Source organism: Tachypleus tridentatus, chromosome 10 (genome assembly GCF_004210375.1).
Source record: "Tachypleus tridentatus isolate NWPU-2018 chromosome 10, ASM421037v1, whole genome shotgun sequence".
In the NCBI taxonomy this organism is placed as follows: Eukaryota; Metazoa; Arthropoda; class Merostomata; order Xiphosura; family Limulidae; genus Tachypleus; species Tachypleus tridentatus.
In genome coordinates this window covers 14,517,846-14,538,431 of record NC_134834.1, presented here as the reverse complement: position 1 = coordinate 14,538,431, position 20,586 = coordinate 14,517,846, and the positions used below count along the sequence as shown (strand labels likewise).

Below are 20,586 nucleotides of genomic sequence, written 5' to 3'. Positions count from 1 at the left end.
TACATTTTAAAGCTTTACCACTGTAAGCATTACTTACAGAAATACCACGCGCGAACCAACATCCTTGTAAGAAATCCGCCAATGTTTAATCATGGAAATTTAATATGACGTCAGGAACACGTAGAAAACGTTAGAAGTTTAAGCTTCCCTTTACCACGTGGGGTCCAGGAGTACCTAGTATGGGGATAAAAATGGGGTCAATCTGTGAGGCAGTCCTGCGTTGAGTAGCGAACGAATACAATAACTTTACCCGAGGCATCAAACCCAGTTAGTTAGGAAATGCCGTGAGAAAGGCGAAAGAAGTAGGCTTCACTATGTAAGGTAATGTTAGAGACACTTGAGGCACGTTAACAGCGTTTAAAAGAAGGTAAGAGCGAATTATTAACTTTCAGTTCATGACATTTTCAAAGTACCATTTATAAATATCCCCGAGTGTGGTCGAACCAAAGTACCATTTATAAGTATCACAGAGTCATATCCCAATGTTTATCTGGAAGTAACAGTATGATACGTTTCTATTAAATAGCACCACGAACAGTTACAAGAACCTCATCCTACACGAGATATGTGTAACATTACCGATTAAGGATAGTTTAAAGTCGAAACGTTAAGCGTACGACTTTAAAAGTCTCGATGGAACTAGAGGTCGTTTTACTTTATAAATAACTTTCAATAGTCTAAGGAAAGTGTGGATAAATTTGTAGATGAGAAACAGAAATAAATACGTCACTTCTCTAGTGTCGGTTGTACATTACTACAATTACCGTTTACAAAAAAGACTTGTAGGTAGGTGTCGAATTTTACAATTACTTGTCAAGATATCGGAGGGCTGAGGGTCACATTTTCGCTTTTCTGGTTTGATAATTATGTTTTTACTTTTACACATGAAATGTTTATTATCTGTGTTACAGCATTTACAAAACAAACTCTCGTGCACAACTACCAACTCAACTGTTTTAGTACCATGCTGACCTCGCGAGCTTCACGTGAAGAAAGTTAGATACAAAACATTAAACACTCCATCTGGGTAATATGGACTTGTATGGACTCCCTTACACATTACAAAACCATTCTGTTTCACAAAACAAAATGTATTCTTTGGTTAAATACTCGAGATTTTGGGCGAAATGAGTATTTAAAAGGTTTTCACAGGTTCAGTTCTGATGACGTAGGCGATCTTACCTTGTAAAATGCAATGGACCTACAAAAACAATCGTGATTTTGTATTTGTTTAATTTTCTTGAAGACGTAACAAAATCTTACCAAACAGTAACTTCAAGCAATAGTTATGGTTTAAGGGAAATTCGGATACTGAAGAAACAAACAAACAAACAAAACAAAGTAGCAATGAAACCGGATAACAATAGCAATGTCCAGTTGCGCAGAGGGTAACATCTCCATTGAATATCTTTAAGAAACATTTGTAATCGTGTCACCTTTACTTACAAACAAATCAGTTCACTTTCGGAGAATGAAACGATCTCGCATATTTATTATACGACCACCAAAATGAAACTTGTAGTGGACTTTTAAATTACGGTACGTACTGTTAATTTGCTAAGTTCTACTCGGAGAAGATTTTTAATGATTTTTGTGTGGAAATCACTTAACGTAGCATTACACTCAGATGACTATACAACCGTTGATAACGCACGTGCTTATCCTGAGCCATGAAAACTTTCTTTTTTTTTTTATAGCGCGACATACTGCGCCACGTTCACTGTGTTCCCAATCAAACCGAGCACACTAACTAAACATTTTTACACACACAAATCGCAACTAATCCAGAAGAACGGTTAAACAACCAATCACTACCAAACAGATGGTATGCATTACACTTCAGACCACGTGGTATAGTTGGTATCTCGTGCCAAAATCCATCACATGTACGTGTACACTCGGGCAGGTTGCTTGTAATGTTCCAGCTACCAGAACAACCAGAGGGAATGGTTCCTTCTCTGGACAGAGGGCGTTGTCTGCCTGGCCTTGAGCTGCAATAGGGCACGCTTGAGTCCACTCATTCACCTGACATATCTATCGCCCCCACAGCCAAAATCTTTCTTAGCTTTTCATCAGGATGTCCTTGAATAGAAGACACCCCCCCCCCCCACGGCTTCACCGAGACCGTGAACTATGATAACAAGGATTTTCTAAAGAACTAAAACAGAATGTCGTTATGAGACTAAAACTTAAGAAACAACCAAACACACAACCAGTCATTAAATCACGAGAAAGAAGGTGTTTCTTGTACACATTTTAACAATACGTTTAACGAACGTTCAATTTATTTGATTGGTTTGGTTTGAATTTCGCGCAAAGCTACACGAGGGCTATCTGCGATAGCCGTCCCTAATTTAGCAGTGTAAGACTAGAGGGAAGGCAGCTAGTTATCACCACACACCGCCAATTCTTTTACCAACTAAAAGCGATATTGACCGTCACATTGTAATGCCCCCACGGCTGAAAGGGCGAGCATGTTTGGTGTGACGGGGATTCGAACCCGCGACCCTCAGATTACGAGTCGAGTGTCTTAACCACCTGGCCATGCTGGGCCTCAAGTTATTAGAAACCATTGTTAAACGTACTATTCTGCTCCTACATTCACTTTAAAGTACTCAGTTCTTATTACTATAATTATATATTATTTTGAGAGATGTTCTATTCATTCAAACATATTAGTTGTATTCACTGATGATTTACCCAATGATAAAATAACTATTAAAACAAATCTTTTCGCACGACTGTCAGAAACACTGGTATAATTTTTTTTTAAATGACTACTTAACTCACACCTCGTTTAAAACAATACTGTTAAAACACCTTAAGTATACATTTACACAATTGTTAAAATAACCATTCAATATTATTTAACACACAATTGGCAAAATCTATCTTCAGTATAGCACACGCATAAACACGCGAATTGGATATAAATAGGGTTAAAAACAAAAGCCTTATTTTACTTTAATAGGCACTAAAAACATTATAGATTTCTCTACGCTAGAAAACTTCGTCAATAACGTCAGATTAAACCACTACAATTAATAAAGCTACGTTTGGTAATGCGACACTTACCCGTTGAGTGTCATGAACAGTTCTACCAGTAAGCCAAGCGCACGAGATAAAAGTGTCACAAATATATGTTCCACCTTTAGCACCACAGGGGCCAAGCGTGGTCTGGTGGTTAGGTCTGTAAATATCAAGGTTCATGGTTCTTACCTTGTTTCCACAGAAACACGATCCGCACTTTGGGGGTCGTTGGTTTGATCCAAAGCTTACGGTCAAATTCCACTACTCGATTTTTACAGTGGTCCAAGCCTTTGTGATGGGTGTCGTTAACCAGATGGCTTGTTTCTCCGTTCAAAACTTGAGAAGGCTGGTCCATTTACAGATTTCCGGAAACTTATGAAAGAAAGACACACACAGCAAGCTCAATATACCCATCATAACAAACCATTCACAGCAGACGGGGAGGACGGTAACGTGTGGGTGAACGCCCCAATTACGTCATCAAATTGCATGGTGAAATCAGAGTGCACACGAAATACATCAGGCGTGTGAATGACAATAAACATTTCCATAAGAATAACAATTAGTGAAGGTTGTATTTAACAAACATCACTTTGCCGATTCTGATCGTCTGTAAGGAACAAATTACCCCAGTTAAAATTTATTGTCCACGATAGCTTTACACCCTGTCAGGCAGGGCCTTACCCAGCCCGAAGTTTAAAAAGAGAAGAGCCTGGCCAGTTTTCAAGTTAGATTGGTTATCAGTTGCCGAATATTTTTCATGTTCATCTCCAAACGAAAGGAGATTTGAAGTGAAAACTCTCACTAACACACACACACATGTATATATAAAGAGAGTTTTATTTCTGGATAAACGGTTATCGAATCCCTGTACCCGAATTTCTAGTTTTGGAAATCGTGAACCTAAATCTTATTTAGGCCACTGGATGGCGTTGGAGTAATATTGAATACAGTAGCCAAACGACAATTCTCAAATCAACCGAGTCAGTCTTAAAATGATTTATAGTATTTTTGCCTTTAGATGAAAAGAAAAAAAAACAAAACGAAATTTGTTCCGGACTTCAGATCCGGCAGAAATTGAGTACTGAGGTTATGAATCCGGTTTGGTTTATGTTGAATAAAATGAACCTATGATTGGTGAACATAATATAACTTGATATTTACTGTTATATTAATATTCTAGAACAGAAAATAAACAACTAAATGTATGCTTATATGTGTGTGTGTCTGTGCGCGCGCGCACATACACACAGTTACGACATACAGACAGATAGGTCGATAGATAAATGCAATTGACATATAACGACTTTTAACCTTTTCCTTCGTGGAACTTTTGCAAGATTTCTTTGGCCAACAAGATGAAAGGTGCTGGATAGAAATATACACGAGCCACTCTACGCACTTAATAAAACCATTGGAACTACACGATCTGATTGGTGGAACAATAACAAGAAATATATTTCAAGTAGAAAAAGGCGCCACTGAGCTCGTGATCGATCTGCAATTTCTAAAGCCAGGACAAGAAGCACAGCGAATCTGGAGGATGTTTTAACTCGTGTCTGTGAACGGTTTGCTCTTCTACGGTGAAACAGAGTTGTTTTTCAGTCCAATCTGTGTACACATGCGTCACAGTTATAGAGTCAGAATACGACATAACTGTCTCAAGCCCTCTCAACAAACCCACCACCGTCCTGTAATTTCATTTTCTCGATCGAATCCTGAAAGTTCACCCTTAATTTTTTTTTTTTTTTTAGTATCACATTCGCGGTAAATCTATATATTTACCTTATTGTTGTTTGTGTTTTTCTGAAGTATTGGGTTCCGTAAACTTGCCGGATTAAATGAAGATGGCTCTTTAACAGATGACCAATTTACCATTTTTGATTCTAAGCTAAACTAGGCTCAAAATTAGCAAGGAACTAGCTAAGCCTATTCAATACAATATATCTCTATTATATTTCTCAGCGTTTTGGTTTGCTTGTTATTTGTACAAAGACTTAAACAATGGGCTATCTGTGCTGTGCCTATTACAGGTATCGAAGTCCGAGTTTTACCGTTATAAGCCTCCAGACCTGAATTACTGAAGGGAGACTTGTTAATGTCGCTCTTAGTTAAACTTTTATTCAAATAGAACAAACATATTCGTTGCAGGGCGAATAATACTTATTTTTCAGTTGAGGAAACCAAACAATGCTGTTTCGTTAGCAACACTTTTCAGTAGTTCTGTTAAGTTTGTTGTAAAGTACAGAGCTACGCAATGGGTTGTCTCTGCTGTGCCCACCACGAGTATATACATATAAAAGTTTAGCATTATAAGCCACCAGAATTACTACTAAGCGACTGGAGGACGGACAGTTGGATTAAAACTGATGGCCACATGTTTAATAAAAACAACAATGTAGTTAATTATATATATGCCATGATCAAAGGATAAACCTTTTCAGCAACAATGCATACAGGATGCTTCGTATAAACAAGGTACGTCACAGCGCCCTTTCGAAGGTCAAGAATACGGACACCTTATCGTTATTGAATTTTAAATAGTAAAAAACTGTTGAAACAGAGGAATACACCATCCTCAGATATGAACACTCTCTTTACTGCCACACTAAAAAAACAACCCATTGAGGACGAAAACTAAATTGTGCGAAAACGTAAAAGGTTTTGTTGTATTTTTTTAAACTATTTGGTTTTAATGGAAATGTTTTAAACTCTTCTGCTGTATATTAAACTTTGACGAGTCAGTAGATACTCTATATTTAAGAACCCATAAACTTCTATTTACAGCTTTTATAAGTCCCTTAACCAACGTGTTTTGTTTTCAGAAACAGTTACCACTCTGCCCTGGAACTAGTGTCCATATCGTGTATGCCACCCTCTCAAAAAAAAAGAGAAAGTTCTGAGGTTCCACAATGACCTCTGTATTGACTAGTTTGATCATTCCAAGTGTCTCATCAAATCCGGAGTTGTTTCTTTCTTCAGAATGACCTTCATGTGTGATCTCATGTACGGTAACTGCTGTTTAATCACACCAAGTGTTTGATGCGAAAAACAAGTTGCTTTGCGCTGTTTATTAAGTCATTGGTTAGTTTACCGTTTTCAATCCTACACTATAGTTTAAAAGCCATTATTTAGTTCACTGTTTTTGGTCCAAAACTATGTTGATTTTTGAAAAATTTCCCGCGTTTCACGTGCTCTATAATTAAAGAAACTTCATATACAATTGATGGCCTCGCTAAATATGTTACTAGACATCTTGTAAAATGGCGGGAACACTCACGAGAAAACGAAAAGAAAGATCAACGCATCTCTTCTTTTACGAGACCAATAACGTGGCTTTGAAATGTTTCCTCATCCAACTTTCTTAGCTTAAAGCTGTCCGTGATGTTAAGGCACCCTTACTTGAACCAACCCAACTGAATGGATACACAGACAACGGTTGTTCGTAGACGGAATTAGGGGTAAGGGAAGAGAGAAGTAGCTGTCCCCCCACACATACACACTTTTCTCTGGTCGGATATGGAATACGCACGACATTCACAATAATAACTGAAACAGACCTTTGGCCCTTCCTCCATTTTAGTCCCAAATCCTGCTCATGTGTTTTGTTATCTTTGTAGTAACCCCTATTTGGGGTTTACGTGGTTCGTACACTGTTAGAACAAACACTTTACAGATGTCAGTATAATATCTAGAGATGGAATATTTTTGTATATGTTTCAACTCCGCTAAATCATATCACGGCTCACCACAGGTACTCGACCTCTAGTTTCGGATCATCTGGTGTATACCATTGTAAAATGCCCACTTGTATCTGATTGGATAGAAACAGTGTCATCAACATTCCTACTCGATTCATTTTACCAACGTCTCTTCTCTTCACTTAAACTAACAACTTAACTAATGCATGACACTAAGATTTGAATTATAATCTACAATGTTACACTAAACTTATTGGCATACATTTATCAAATGTTACATAAAATTAAATTTTGAATGAAACTCAACAAACGTGATGACAAACTGACGATGTGTTTGTTTAAGGCCTAATGGGAAATGTCTCGAGACGCTTCCTTGCAGTTTTATGCGTTCTGCTGTGGTCAGTGACCTTTCAATGGACAGTTATCAGAAGCTCCAGTATATGGAACAAAATATCCTTAAGATATTCGATCATTTAATTACGTTTGTGGCTTTAAGTATATTAATTGACCTTGCCTTCTAACCAACATAAATATTTATCATATAATTTCATATATCCTATATAGAGTTTAAAGTTTTTGTACTTTGCCTGAAAGTTTTTGTTTTTGAAGTTCACGCAAAGCTACACGAGGGCTATCTGCGCTAGCCGTCCCTAATTTAGCAGTGTAAGACTAGAGGGAAGGCAGCTAGTCATCACCACCCACCGCCAACCCTTGGGCTACTCTTCTACCAACAAACAGTGGGATTGACCATGATATTATAACGCCCCCACGGCTGAAAGGGCGAGCATGTTTGGTGTGACGGGGATTCGAACTCAGATTACGAATCGAGTGCCTTAACCACATGGCCATGCCGGGGCCGTACCTCAAAGAGCACCTTAGATTAAAGACAATTACGAGAAATTTTGTTTTCACGTTACATAATAATGTAGGAAAACAAACTCCTGGTTGTGTCCCCAGAGAACCAAGTTTTTATTGCTATCAACGCAATAAGGAAAATAAAATATATTTACATATCATTACAGGAAAACCGAACATCTAAGAACTACAAGTTTCATTTATTAATATTTGAAACATAGTGTTCCAATCTGGCTGTAATAATAAGACTGACGAACCAATAACAACAAAGTACCTTGTGACGTATTCTGCTTCTTCGAGTTCACATTTCTAGTTTCTATGGTAACATAACGAATAATCGGGACATAGTAAAACGAGGGGAAGGAAAGATGGTTAATCGTCCGTTGTTTTAAATATTTTGATATGGATTCTTTCATATATTATCTACGTGCAGTGCACGATGTGAAAGCACTGGTATACACGTGTTTATTTTACGCTGTAAGAAAAACAACTCGGGTATTTCTGTAACGCCTTTAGCGAATTTCTTCAGAATAAAGAGATCTTATTTCAAACCCAGTTACCCCAGAATAACGTGTTACATATCAGAACCAGATGAGACCGCCTCAGGACATTCAGGACCACACAAGATAATTAATTCGAAGTACAACAAATCATTCTAACTGAAAATATACACCAGAAGCTGGAATGTTGCAGTACCACTAATAGTAGTCGGGTTAATTTTACATAACTTCTAAGAAACTGCTTCTTTTTTTTGCAAATCATTCAGTAACCACAAGTGTCAGTGTGACGACGCAGTTTAGATGTAAATCTATATTTAATTAGCTTTGTTTCGAAGAGTCTTCGATGTACTATGCCTATTATTACACGGGTTGATCAACGTTTAAACACATTCGTGTTCAATAAAGTTAGTCTTAAGTGGCGATTCTAATAATAATAATAATAAAACGACTGTGATAACGTTTCTTTGTTTTGGAATTTCGCGCAAAGCTACATCAGGGCTATCTGCACTAGCCGCCCCTAATTTAGCAGTGTAAGAATAGAGGGAAGGCAGCTAGTCATCACCACCCACCGCCAACTCTTGGGCTACTCTTTTACCAACGAATAGCGAGATTGATCGTCACATTATAACGCCCCCACGGCTGAAAGGACGAGCATGTTTGAGGCGATGCGGATGCGAACCCGCGACCCTCAGATTACGAGTCGAACGCCTTAACCCCCCTGGCCATGCTGGGCCAACAGCTGACTGACACGTACACAAATTACGAACGACACAATAAATAAAAGAAACATTGTATGAAAGCTGAAGTTTCTTCTATCATTGTACAATCAGTTTCGGACACTTGGAGATGAACTGTCATAAAGCATGCGTTGTTGGCTCAAACAAGAGCTTTGCTACAAAAAAAGATTATGATGCGATCCCTACAGTTCAACATTTAATGTGGTCAAAATATTACTGAACTAAAAACTTACTTATCATAATTAAAAATTACTATCAAATATTACAATCTCCAAGTACAAGTGTCCAGCCACCATGAAGCGCCGCTCAAAAAAATGTACATGTGTCCAACGACCGTGAAGACACCTCCAACAAAAGTACACGTGTGTACAGCAACCATCAAAACCCATACAAAAAAAAAATACTCGTGTTTATCAACCATGGAAACCTTAAATAAATTACACGTGTTTAACAACCAATAATAAATATCAAAAAATAATCGCTGTATATGAAATTTTTTAGGCTTAAATGGTTTTTTACCCTGTGAAACAAACTATGGCTAACATAATGACCACGTGAAGTACGGATCTCAAAATAGAAGTAGAATGCGTGTGTGTTTTCTTATAGTAAAGCCACATCGGGCTATCTGCTGAGCCCACCGAAGGGAATCGAACCCCTGATTTTAGCGTTGTAAATCCGGAAACGTACCGCTGTACTAGCGGGGGCAAATAGAAGTAGAAACTGTGGGAATTATTAATCAAGATATTGTTTCAGTCGTATTCCGACTCGTTAAAGAACACGAAACTGTGCAAATCTCGAATCGAGACTTTTTTCTTCACATACAAAGCTTTTCTAACTTATCAATTTGAAATTTTTCCTTTTAATCAAAAGCGTTTCTTGTTTTCACACGAAACAAGTGAGAAGATAAACTGAGAACGTGTACAACTATGGAAATCAACTGATTTAGCCACTCTGTTAATTAAGAACAAACAAATATTGCTGACCAGTGAGGGCGAGGGTGACCGTTGTACCAAATGCCATGAAAATGTCCAGTAATTCAAATGAAATAATCCTGAATGAAATGCAATTGTTTCGAAGGGAACAATGCATAGCATAAGCTTAATGTCCGATGCTAATGTTGGCGCAGATAGCCTACTTGCTTTGCGCTGTAAAACACCAAACTAACCAACCGTTGCTAAAGCTAGTAACAATACGCTGATGTGTACGATATTATTAACTTGAGGTTTGACCTACTTTTAAGCTACACAGCCGTCAAGTTTAAGAACATTATAAACTACTGATGTATTTTGAACGTCCAAAACTACTGAAAATACTTTAAAAAGTATAATAGAGAAACATCTGGCACTAAGTGACCTTTAACCTTGTTACTTACCAAGAAGTTCCTCCGACAGAATGTTACGGCTTATATGGCGTGTACGCTGTACATGTTAGGATAATGAAAAGCCAGCTAGGGGCTTCACAGCTCTAGGACCCTCGATTGGATAGATTAGCGATTCACGTCGGTACATGTTTTCGTTACGTTACAACCGTTCTAACAGCCTAAAAACACAGACAATCATGACAGTTCTCACTGTGTGACAGTCAGTACATCCAACTTTACGCCTGCTTCTTAGAAACTGATTCATTCATATATACATATAATACTTAATGCGTTTTCAACGGATTTGGCAAGATAAGTGCTTCACTCTTTAAACCTTTCTTGACAAACAATGTTGAGTGCTTCACTCTTTGAACCTTTCCAAACTAACAATGTTGAGTGCTACACTCTTTGAACCTTTCCAGACAAACAATGTTCAGTGCTACACTCTTTGAACCTTTCCTGACAAACAATGTTGAGTGCTTCACTCTTTGAACCTTTCCTGACAAACAATGTTGAGTGCTTCACTCTTTGAACCTTTCCTGACAAACAATGTTGAGTGCTTCACTCTTTGAACCTTTCCTGACAAACAATGTTGAGTGCTTCACTCTTTGAACCTTTCCTGACAAACAATGTTAAGTGCTTCACTCTTTGAACCTTTCCAAACTAACAATGTTGAGTGCTACACTCTTTGAACCTTTCCAGACTAACAATGTTGAGTGCTACATTCTTTGAACCTTTCCAGACTAACAATGTTGAGTGCCACACTCTTTGAACCTTTCAAGACTAGCAGTGTTGAGTGCTACACTCTTTGAACCTTTCAAGACTAGCAGTGTTGAGTGCTACACTCTTTGAACCTTTCCAGACGAATAGCGAGCCAGTAAAACAACTGAATATAACATTTTACAACAAAACGTAGGAACTGATCAAATAAAAATATAAATTTAAACTCACCTAAAGGAACTAATTCAGTATTACATATCTAGGACATTTTTCCACTGTCTTATTTCGACTCTATTGGTGGAACTTTCAACGTTAAATATGAAAAAAAATTATAATTATAACAATCACAATATGCATTATTTCTACTTTAAAATAAAATAAATATTTCTTTAGTCAGGTAAGTACACTTTGTTTGACAGCATATGTTTACATACAACGTACTATATTATACAACATATGTGTATACATATACAAAGGCGTCAGTTAAATAAGTGAGGGTTTTTCACAACGTGCGCGTACATGTAACATACATTTATATATACGTATACAAACTCGTCTGGTTATGTAGATATAGTTTAATTGTACTAGATGTAAATTGAAAGTATATCACAATTTCATTACAGTTCTTAGTAATGGCTAGGTCTCGTGCATTATTTCCTATTGTTATGAACCGCCTCATACAAATACTGAGGTATTATTTGAGCCTTGTGAATGGAATGTGTAAAAAAAATCTTACATACCCAATATTTTGTTTATCGCCATACACGACCCCCGGCCCGTCACACACAGTTCTACACGTACACGGAATACGTACAGGTTGTAAGCCAGTACATAACGTAGACTAGAACACAGCCAATTTTAACGTCCGAGAAGCTACGGGGGGAAAATATCTAACTTGTTACACTTCAACTATGTCTTCCTTCTTCTGAGACATTACTTTCAACTGACTCTTTCACAACAGTAATAACAGCGTTAAAAAAACGTAACTTCTTTCCAAGGCCTAACCTCGGAGTTTATTGGAGATAACACTTCCAAATCGAACACTCACCAAGTAGATACTTCCACGTTCACAGACCCTCACTTCAAGACTAGCGGTGTGGTATCTGTTTGGGACGACCACATTCCCGTCTTGTCTGCTTTATCAAGAGCATGATGGGAAAAGGCGGAGTTAGGGAAGAGGGGGGACTAGACGAGTTCATCTCAGACGTAACTTAGGGAAGAGAGTTTTACGTAGGCTGAAAGAACAAAGTTTTGTCAACTGGCACGAACTGAACACAGATTGGCCAAGCAGGAAACACGAGCAACTTTTAGTTTTAACAGCGTTGAGAAACAGGATCTCAGTTCTGCGTGAGTCAGGGACCATCGAACTAATGTGTTCTGTTTTTCAGTAAACGTTTCCAAAATAACACTGTGAAACAGATAAAGGTAAATGATTCAGCACGTGCTTGTCTCGTGCAGCCTGTTGCTGAGGTGACTAGGCTAAACTAAGTTTTAAGTTCGTCAGCTACAGACGACCGCGAAAAAAAATTATAATGAAAATTGTTTGTTTGTTTGTTTTGTTTTTAACTTCGCGGAAAGCTACTCGAGGGCTATCTGCGCTAGCCGTCCCTAATTTTGCAATGTAAGACTAGAGGGAAGGCAGCTAGTCATCACCACCCACCGCCAACTCTTGGGTTACTCTTTTACCAACGAATAGTGGGATTGACCGTAACATTATACGGCCCCACGGCTGGGAGGGCGAGCATGTTTAGCGCGACGCGGGCGCGAACCCGCGACCCTCGGATTACGAGTCGCACGCCTTACGCGCTTGGCCATGCCAGGCCCCATTATAATGAGAAACCTGCGTTATTGTAGTTAAAAAAAAACAAAGAAAACCAACAATAACAGGGTGATACGCAATTTATTTGTTTGTAAAAGCAGATCAGACACGTTTTAAAAAGTAGAGCCTAATTGATGTAGTTGTGTCGCAGATGTTGAATATTTGTATCAAAATTAACTAAATTATGATTGGTCATCAACCATGACACTATGACTTGTTCCACGCGTAAAATAGCATTCAAATACGTCCAGGTCAACTAGTGAATTCTAGTACAAAACGAAAGACCTTTTGGGTATTGAGATATGGCATAGGTCTAAGATGTTATTTTGTATATATATCTAATTTTAAATCATTAATAGGCTAATTAATATAAATGTGCAAAAAGTATATTAACTTTAGTGTAATTTGTTCTTGTTAAGCCTATTAATTAAAGCGGCCTAGCATAGCCTAGTTTTAGGCATTTCGACTCGCAATCTAAAGTCATTCGTCCATGGGACATCATAACAAGACGATCAAGCCTATTATTTGTTGGTAAAACAATAGCTCAGGATTTGGCAGTGTATATGTGTGTTGACCAGCTATCTTCGCATTAGCCCATCTCTGCTAAATTAGGAACAGCTAGAGCAGATAGCACGAAATTCACACCAAACAATTGCTAATTTTAGCCTCGACATAGTGGTTATAGAGCTGCTCTGAGTATTTATTTGTGTGTGTGTGCAAGTACAAATCTTCAGCTTATCACTCCGTCTCTTGCCAATTTGGGATCTCATTACAGCCGTGGATATTGAGGATCACCTCTTGTTACTTTTCAGCTTAGCTAAGAACAAAATATTAATTACAGCGCCACATAGCGTTTTTAAAGTTCTACATAAAAGGCCACCGAGATATAATATTATTTATTTAAAATAACTTTTTTTTAGGTATGCAAGACAAAATTCATTACACATTCTCCCCAGTGGCACAGTGGTACGTCTGCAGACTTACAACATTAGAAATCCGGTTTCGATACTCGCGGTAGCCAAAGTACGGATATTCCAAGGAAATTCATTGTGTAGCTTTATTTGTTTGTTTGTTTTGAATTTTGCGCATAGATACACGAGAGCTATCTGCGCTATCCGTCCCTAATTTAGCAGTGTAAGGCTAGAGGGAAGGCAACCAGTCATCACTACCCACCGCCAACTCTTGGGCTACTCCTTTACCAACGAATAATGGGATTGACCGTCACATTATAACGCCCCCACGGCTGAAAGGGCGAGCATGTTTGATGTGACGGGGATTCGAACCCGTAACCATCGGATTACGAGTCGAGTGCCTTATCGACCTGGCCATGCCGAGCCAATGTGTAGCTTTGTGCTGGAATTATTCTTTTATAAACCTGGGCTTCCATACATCCAAGGTGACCGTAAGTAATGTTATCAAAACTGTATATGTTTTTAAGTTCGTTTGATTGTGTGAAATTAAGCGCAAACCTATGGGTGTCAAAAACTGATTTTTAGTGTTATAAGTCTGCATACATGTCGCTGCCCCAGCAGGTGGTGTACCTGTGTTTAAAATATTTTTACCGGAATGTCTTTTATTATTATTATTTGTTAACCTGTATTACACTAATTTTTTAAGGGAAAATATTTGGGGCGATTTAAAACAAAAACCTATTTGCTCAGTAGTGACCTAAACATAAATTCTGTATCGTTTTATGTTATATCTGATTATAATACAATATTTAAGTTAAATATAACATTTCAATTAGTGTTTTTAACACTAAGCTGGGCAATAGGCCATCTGCGGTGTCTACATCGTGAGGAACAAGCTCCTGGATTTTAGCATTTGAAAGCCTTAAACTTTCCGCTTGTCCATGCGGAGAAATTTAAAAATGGGGCTGTGGAAGAAGGTGTTATTAAACATGTGATTTTAGATGCAGCTTATTGTGTTTGTTTGTTTTTTAAACGTATTTATTTGTTTCTGAACATCGCATGAAGTTCCAAAGAAAGGTTATCCCTACATAATTGTCCTTAACTTTGAAGTGATAGACTACAGCAGACAAGATAGCCCATCAGTAGCACCCAACGAAACTTGGATTCACAATCCGGACAAAACAACAGCTGGGCCACACTCGGACAAATTTTCAATGTCGTCTACCACAATGGAATTTTCTGTCACGAATCGAAAGACTCAAGTATGTCTTTTAAGTAGTATACAACAAACCGTAATAATTGCTTGCAACTGCTTAAGAAAGTACAGACATACTTTCAGTAGCGCGCGCTAACTACTTTTACTGCTTAGTGCCTGTTTGTGATCAACTCAGTTTTTTTGTGCATAGAAAGGAACGCCATCTGGGAATATTCCATAATTTTGTTAAGATCTTTAAAAAAGTCTGAGTATAAAAGAAAGTGACACAACTACATCAATTAGGCTCTGAAAGTGTCGAAAATGTTACTACATTTACAAGCTCAATTAGTGTTGATACAGAATATTGTCAGAGAAATCGACCATTGTTCAGTGTGATGCTGTCATCTAGCGGATTATTTAGAAACTATTGTAATTAAAGAAAATAACTTTCTGATTAAGTGGCTTCAAGAAGAAGCAAGAATTTTAAATATTTCAATTGTTAATTTGAGCTAAGTTTTCCTCGCAATTTATATGATAATTAGCTCAATAACAATAGATATGAAATGGGATACCTTTTTTGTACTTTAAATATTAAAAGGTTAGTTGCATTGATGAAAATAGATTTGTTTAACTGAAAAATTCAAAATTCCTTTTAATATGTAGTTTTGAAAACATAATTAATTTCAGTAAAAACTATCGCCACCTGGTTGATTACATGATTTCAACCTCTTCCACTGATAGTGGATTTCCTGAATATTCTTCCGAAACAATTATCAATATTAGCTCGTGAAGGTTGTAACAGAGGTGTACAATAGAGTGTCGAAGTTAGCGAATAAGTGAGACTTTGAGGCAAAATTAAACATTGTCCTTACTCCACGTGTTTCTTTTCAAATTCTTTTCAATTAATTTAGGAGTCCTTCCTAAAAGTGATGTTTCGAATTTATCTTCTACAGACCACTGTTAATGGAGACTTTTTTTTAAACCTACAACGTTGTAATTTTATTTAATGTAGTAATTTCTTTGCTGGCTAGAGAGAGCTGCATAGTTTTTTGTTTTCTTTTTCTCGTAGCAAAGCCATATCGGGCTATCTGCTGAGTCCACCGACGGGAACCGAACCCCTGATTTTAGCGTTGAAAGTCCGTAGACTTACCGCTGTACCGGGAGGTGCATAATAACGGTTTTCTGATAATTGGGAAATGAAGTCAATTAGTCTCCCAGTGGCTTAATGGTAAGTCTGAAGGCTTACAACGTTAAAAATCAGGTTTCGACACCAGCAGTAGACATAACAGAAATAGCTTAGTGTGTACTTTTGTGTTTAATAACAAACAAAGGTAACTGAGATAAGGCCTGGCTTGGCCAGGTCGTTAAGGCGCTCGACTCGTAATCTGAGGGTCTCGGGTCCGAATTCCCGTCACACTTAGCATGCTCAGTTGTGGAGGCGTTATAATTTTACGGTCAATCCCACTATTCGTTGGTAAAATAGTAGCCCAAGAGTTGGCGGTGGGTGGTGATGACTAATTGCCTTCCCTCTAGTCTTACACTGCTAAATTAGGGACGGCTAGCGCAGATAGCCCTCGAGTAGCTTTGTGCAAAATTCAAAAAGAAACAAACCGCGGAGAACTGAAAACCGGATTTTGACGTTGTACATGTATCAGTAGACTAACCGCTGTTCCACCAGGAGAATTTTTGTGAGTCATCTATTATTGATCCAAATATTTATTAAACAACTACATTAAAAAGAATTGTCCCACTGTTGCCACATATGGGAGATTTAGGGCATAAATGGATTATTTTAAGTTTAAGAAAGAAAGATCTCATGGAAATGCTACCAGACGATATTAGATGCTTACAACATAAAATCAAATTATCCGTCCAAACGATACACAATCACGCGCAGAAATAGGCTTAGCAGTTTCATAATAATTATTTACGTTCTAAGCTGTGTAATGAAAGACATGAATAATGTGAGTATTGAAGTGTAAAATAAACCAATGAATGAACGATGTAACCACTTACACATCTGTTTATACATTTAGAACAACCACTTACACATCTGTTTATACATTTAGAACAACCACTTACACATCTGTTTATACATTCAGAACAACCACTTACACATCTGTTTATATATTCAGAACAACCACTTACACATCTGTTTATATATTCAGAACAACCACTTACACATCTGTTTATACATTCAGAACAACCACTTACACATCTGTTTACACATCCAAAACAACCACTTACACATCTGTTTATACATTCAGAACAACCACTTACACATCTGTTTATACATTCAGAACAACCACTTACACATCTGTTTATACATTCAGAACAACCACTTACACATCTGTTTATACATTCAGAACAACCACTTACACATCTGTTTATATATTCAGAACAACCACTTGCACATCTGTTTATACATTCAGAACAACCACTTACACATCTGTTTATACATCCAAAGAACAACCACTTGCACATCTGTTTATACATTCAGAACAACCACTTGCACATCTGTTTATACATTCAGAACAACCACTTACACATCTGTTTATACATTCAGAACAACCACTTACACATCTGTTTATACATTCAGAACAACCACTTACACATCTGTTTATACATTCAGAACAACCACTACACACATCTGTTTATACATTCAGAACAACCACTTACACATCTGTTTATAATTCAGAACAACCACTTACACATCTGTTTATACATTCAGAACAACCACATACACATCTGTTTATACATTCAGAACAACCACTTACACATCTGTTTATACATTCAGAACAACCACTTACACATCTGTTTATACATTCAGAACAACCACTTACACATCTGTTTATACATTCAGAACAACCACTTACACATCTGTTTATACATTCAGAACAACCACTTACACATCTATTTATACATTCAGAACAAAAAAGAAAAAAGGTAAACCACTATGTCAGCAACCTTGCGGTAGCTGTTTAAAGTTCACATGACACCATGTACAATATAAACAGTCCATGACTGATGCTTATGTGTCATGACACCATGTACAATATAAACAGTCCATGACTGATGCTTATGTGTCATGACACCATGTACAATATAAACAGTCCATGACTGATACTTATGTGTCATGACACCATGTACAATATAAACAGTCCATGACTGATGCTTATGTGTCATGACACCATGTACAATATAAACAGTCCATGACTGATACTTATGTGTCATGACACCATGTACAATATAAACAGTCCATGACTGATGCTTATGCGTCATGACACCATGTACAATATAAACAGTCCATGACTGATGCTTATGTGTCATGACACCATGTACAATATAAACAGTCCATGACTGATACTTATGTGTCATGACACCATGTACAATATAAACAGTCCATGACTGATGCTTATGTGTCATGACACCATGTACAATATAAACAGTCCATGACTGATACTTATGTGTCATGACACCATGTACAATATAAACAGTCCATGACTGATGCTTATGTGTCATGACACCATGTACAATATAAACAGTCCATGACTGATACTTATGTGTCATGACACCATGTACAATATAAACAGTCCATGACTGATGCTTATGCGTCATGACACCATGTACAATATAAACAGTCCATGACTGATGCTTATGTGTCATGACACCATGTACAATATAAACAGTCCATGACTGATACTTATGTGTCATGACACCATGTACAATATAAACAGTCCATGACTGATGCTTATGTGTCATGACACCATGTACAATATAAACAGTCCATGACTGATACTTATGTGTCATGACACCATGTACAATATAAACAGTCCATGACTGATGCTTATGCGTCATGACACCATGTACAATATAAACAGTCCATGACTGATGCTTATGCGTCATGACACCATGTACAATATAAACAGTCCATGACTGATACTTATGCGTCATGACACCATGTACAATATAAACAGTCCCTGGCTGATGTTTAAGAGTTATGACATCATCACAACGGTATGTTTGCGGACTCACATCACTAGAAACTTGATTTCGATACCCGTGGTGGGCAGAGCACAGATAACCAACTGTGTGGCTTCGTACTTAATTCTAAACAAACAAACAAAATATGGAGTATTTAATCACTCCAGGATTGTAGAATTGTGGGACAAATAGAGGTTGTTTGGAATAAAAAAACAAAGTTCTTGATATTCGACCACTCAGGTTAAAGTTTAAAATATTAACTGTTAATTATGGTTTTCCCACGAAAGACTATAAACAGCATTATAGATAACATGGCGAGAGGGGTTTATATGGTGCCTACATCCAGGAAAACCCACTACAATGAAAAAGGTAAAAATCAATAAGAATTCGATCAAATTATAGAATTCACCTAACATGCATTTGTCAGTTCTCCTGTCACACGAACATCTGAGATCTTCAGAACTTGAGTAATGGTCCAACAAAGACAACAGTGAGATTTGCAGGGGGAATGTTGTTAACCAAAGTGTCAAGAAGAATGTGTTGATGTAGTTTTACTTTCTAGTTTTATCTCGTTTATGAAAAAAGGTCCAGTGTCATGGTGATTCTCTTATTCGATTGGTTGTTTAAAAATTAAGTTTCTTTATCCTGGCAGAATGATTTATCAACGACATTTTTTAACTTTTAAACAGTCTAGACGTAAAACTTGTTTCCCTATTATGAAATCACTGATAATCTGTGTTCTTTTTTTAGCAAAACCACATCGGGCAATCTGCTTTGTCCACCGAGAGGAATGGAACACCTTATTTTAGCGTTAAATCCATAGACTTATTGTTGAACCAGCAAGCTCCATGCAGGTGTATCGCTTTCATAACCGAGAGCAATCTAGACAAAGATTATCTCTTTCACTACGGGGGACAATCTAGACAATTGTTTGTTTGTTTTTTGAATTTCGCACAAGGCTACTCGAGGGCTATCTGTGCTAGCCGTCCCTAATTTAGCAGTGTAAGACTAGAGGGAAGGCAACTAGTCATCACCACCCACCGCCAACTCTTGGGCTACTCTTTTACCAACGAATAGTGGGATTGACCGTAACATTATAACGCCCCCACGGCTGGGAGGGCGAGCATGTTTGGCGCGACGGGGATGCGAACCCGCGACCCTCAGATTACGAAGCGCACGCCTTAACGCGCTTGGCCATGCCGGGCCCCAATCTAGACAAAGATTATCTCTTTCATTACAGGGCTCAATCTAGCCAAAAGTGTATCTCTTTTCTTACGGGGGACAATCTAGACACAGGTCTATCTCTTTCATTACAGGGGACAATACAGACGCCCCCCCCCAGTGGCTCAGTGGTATGTCTGCGGAATTGCAACGCTAAAAACCGGGTTTCGATACCCGTGGTGGGCAGAGCACAGATAGCCCATTGTGTAGCTTTGTGCTTAATTCAAAACAACAACGATACAGACATCAATCTTATATCTTTCGTTACTAGGGATAAGCTTGGCAATCATGTTCAATTTTGACTTATTGAGAAGTGAATGAGCGTGGATTTAAACTTTATTTATTAGGGACAACATGGACGTAGATTTACGTCTTTACTTACTGTTTCATTACCGAGGAAAGACTAGTGATTCATTTCTACATATGTTCTAATTGGGGATTAATTTGTCATGAAGTTTATCTTTTTGTTTATCATGGATAATCTATATTTGGATTACCCAGGAGGATCTAGAGACAAATTTCATTTCATTAATTATCAGTAGCTTAATGAGCT

At 37.7% G+C, this 20,586-nt stretch overlaps 1 protein-coding gene across 7 annotated transcripts in view; it reads right to left on the bottom strand.

Annotated features, from left to right (window-relative positions):
• LOC143228768 (fat-like cadherin-related tumor suppressor homolog) overlaps positions 1–12,217 on the bottom strand; it is a 218,393-nt gene extending 206,176 nt beyond the window's left edge. For 3 of the 7 annotated variants that reach the window (XM_076460097.1, XM_076460101.1, XM_076460100.1), the window contains exon 1: positions 11,644–12,215. Coding sequence is in view for 1 of the 7 variants with exons in the window: in XM_076460103.1 (XP_076316218.1) it covers positions 11,644–11,665 (22 nt within the window). In the remaining 6 variants the exon portion in view is untranslated. Of the gene's footprint in view, positions 1–3,219; positions 3,403–11,643 lie in introns of all 7 variants that reach the window. The other 4 variants (XM_076460098.1, XM_076460102.1, XM_076460099.1 and 1 more) reach the window with 4 other exon arrangements.
• Positions 12,218–20,586: the final 8,369 nt, after the last annotated feature.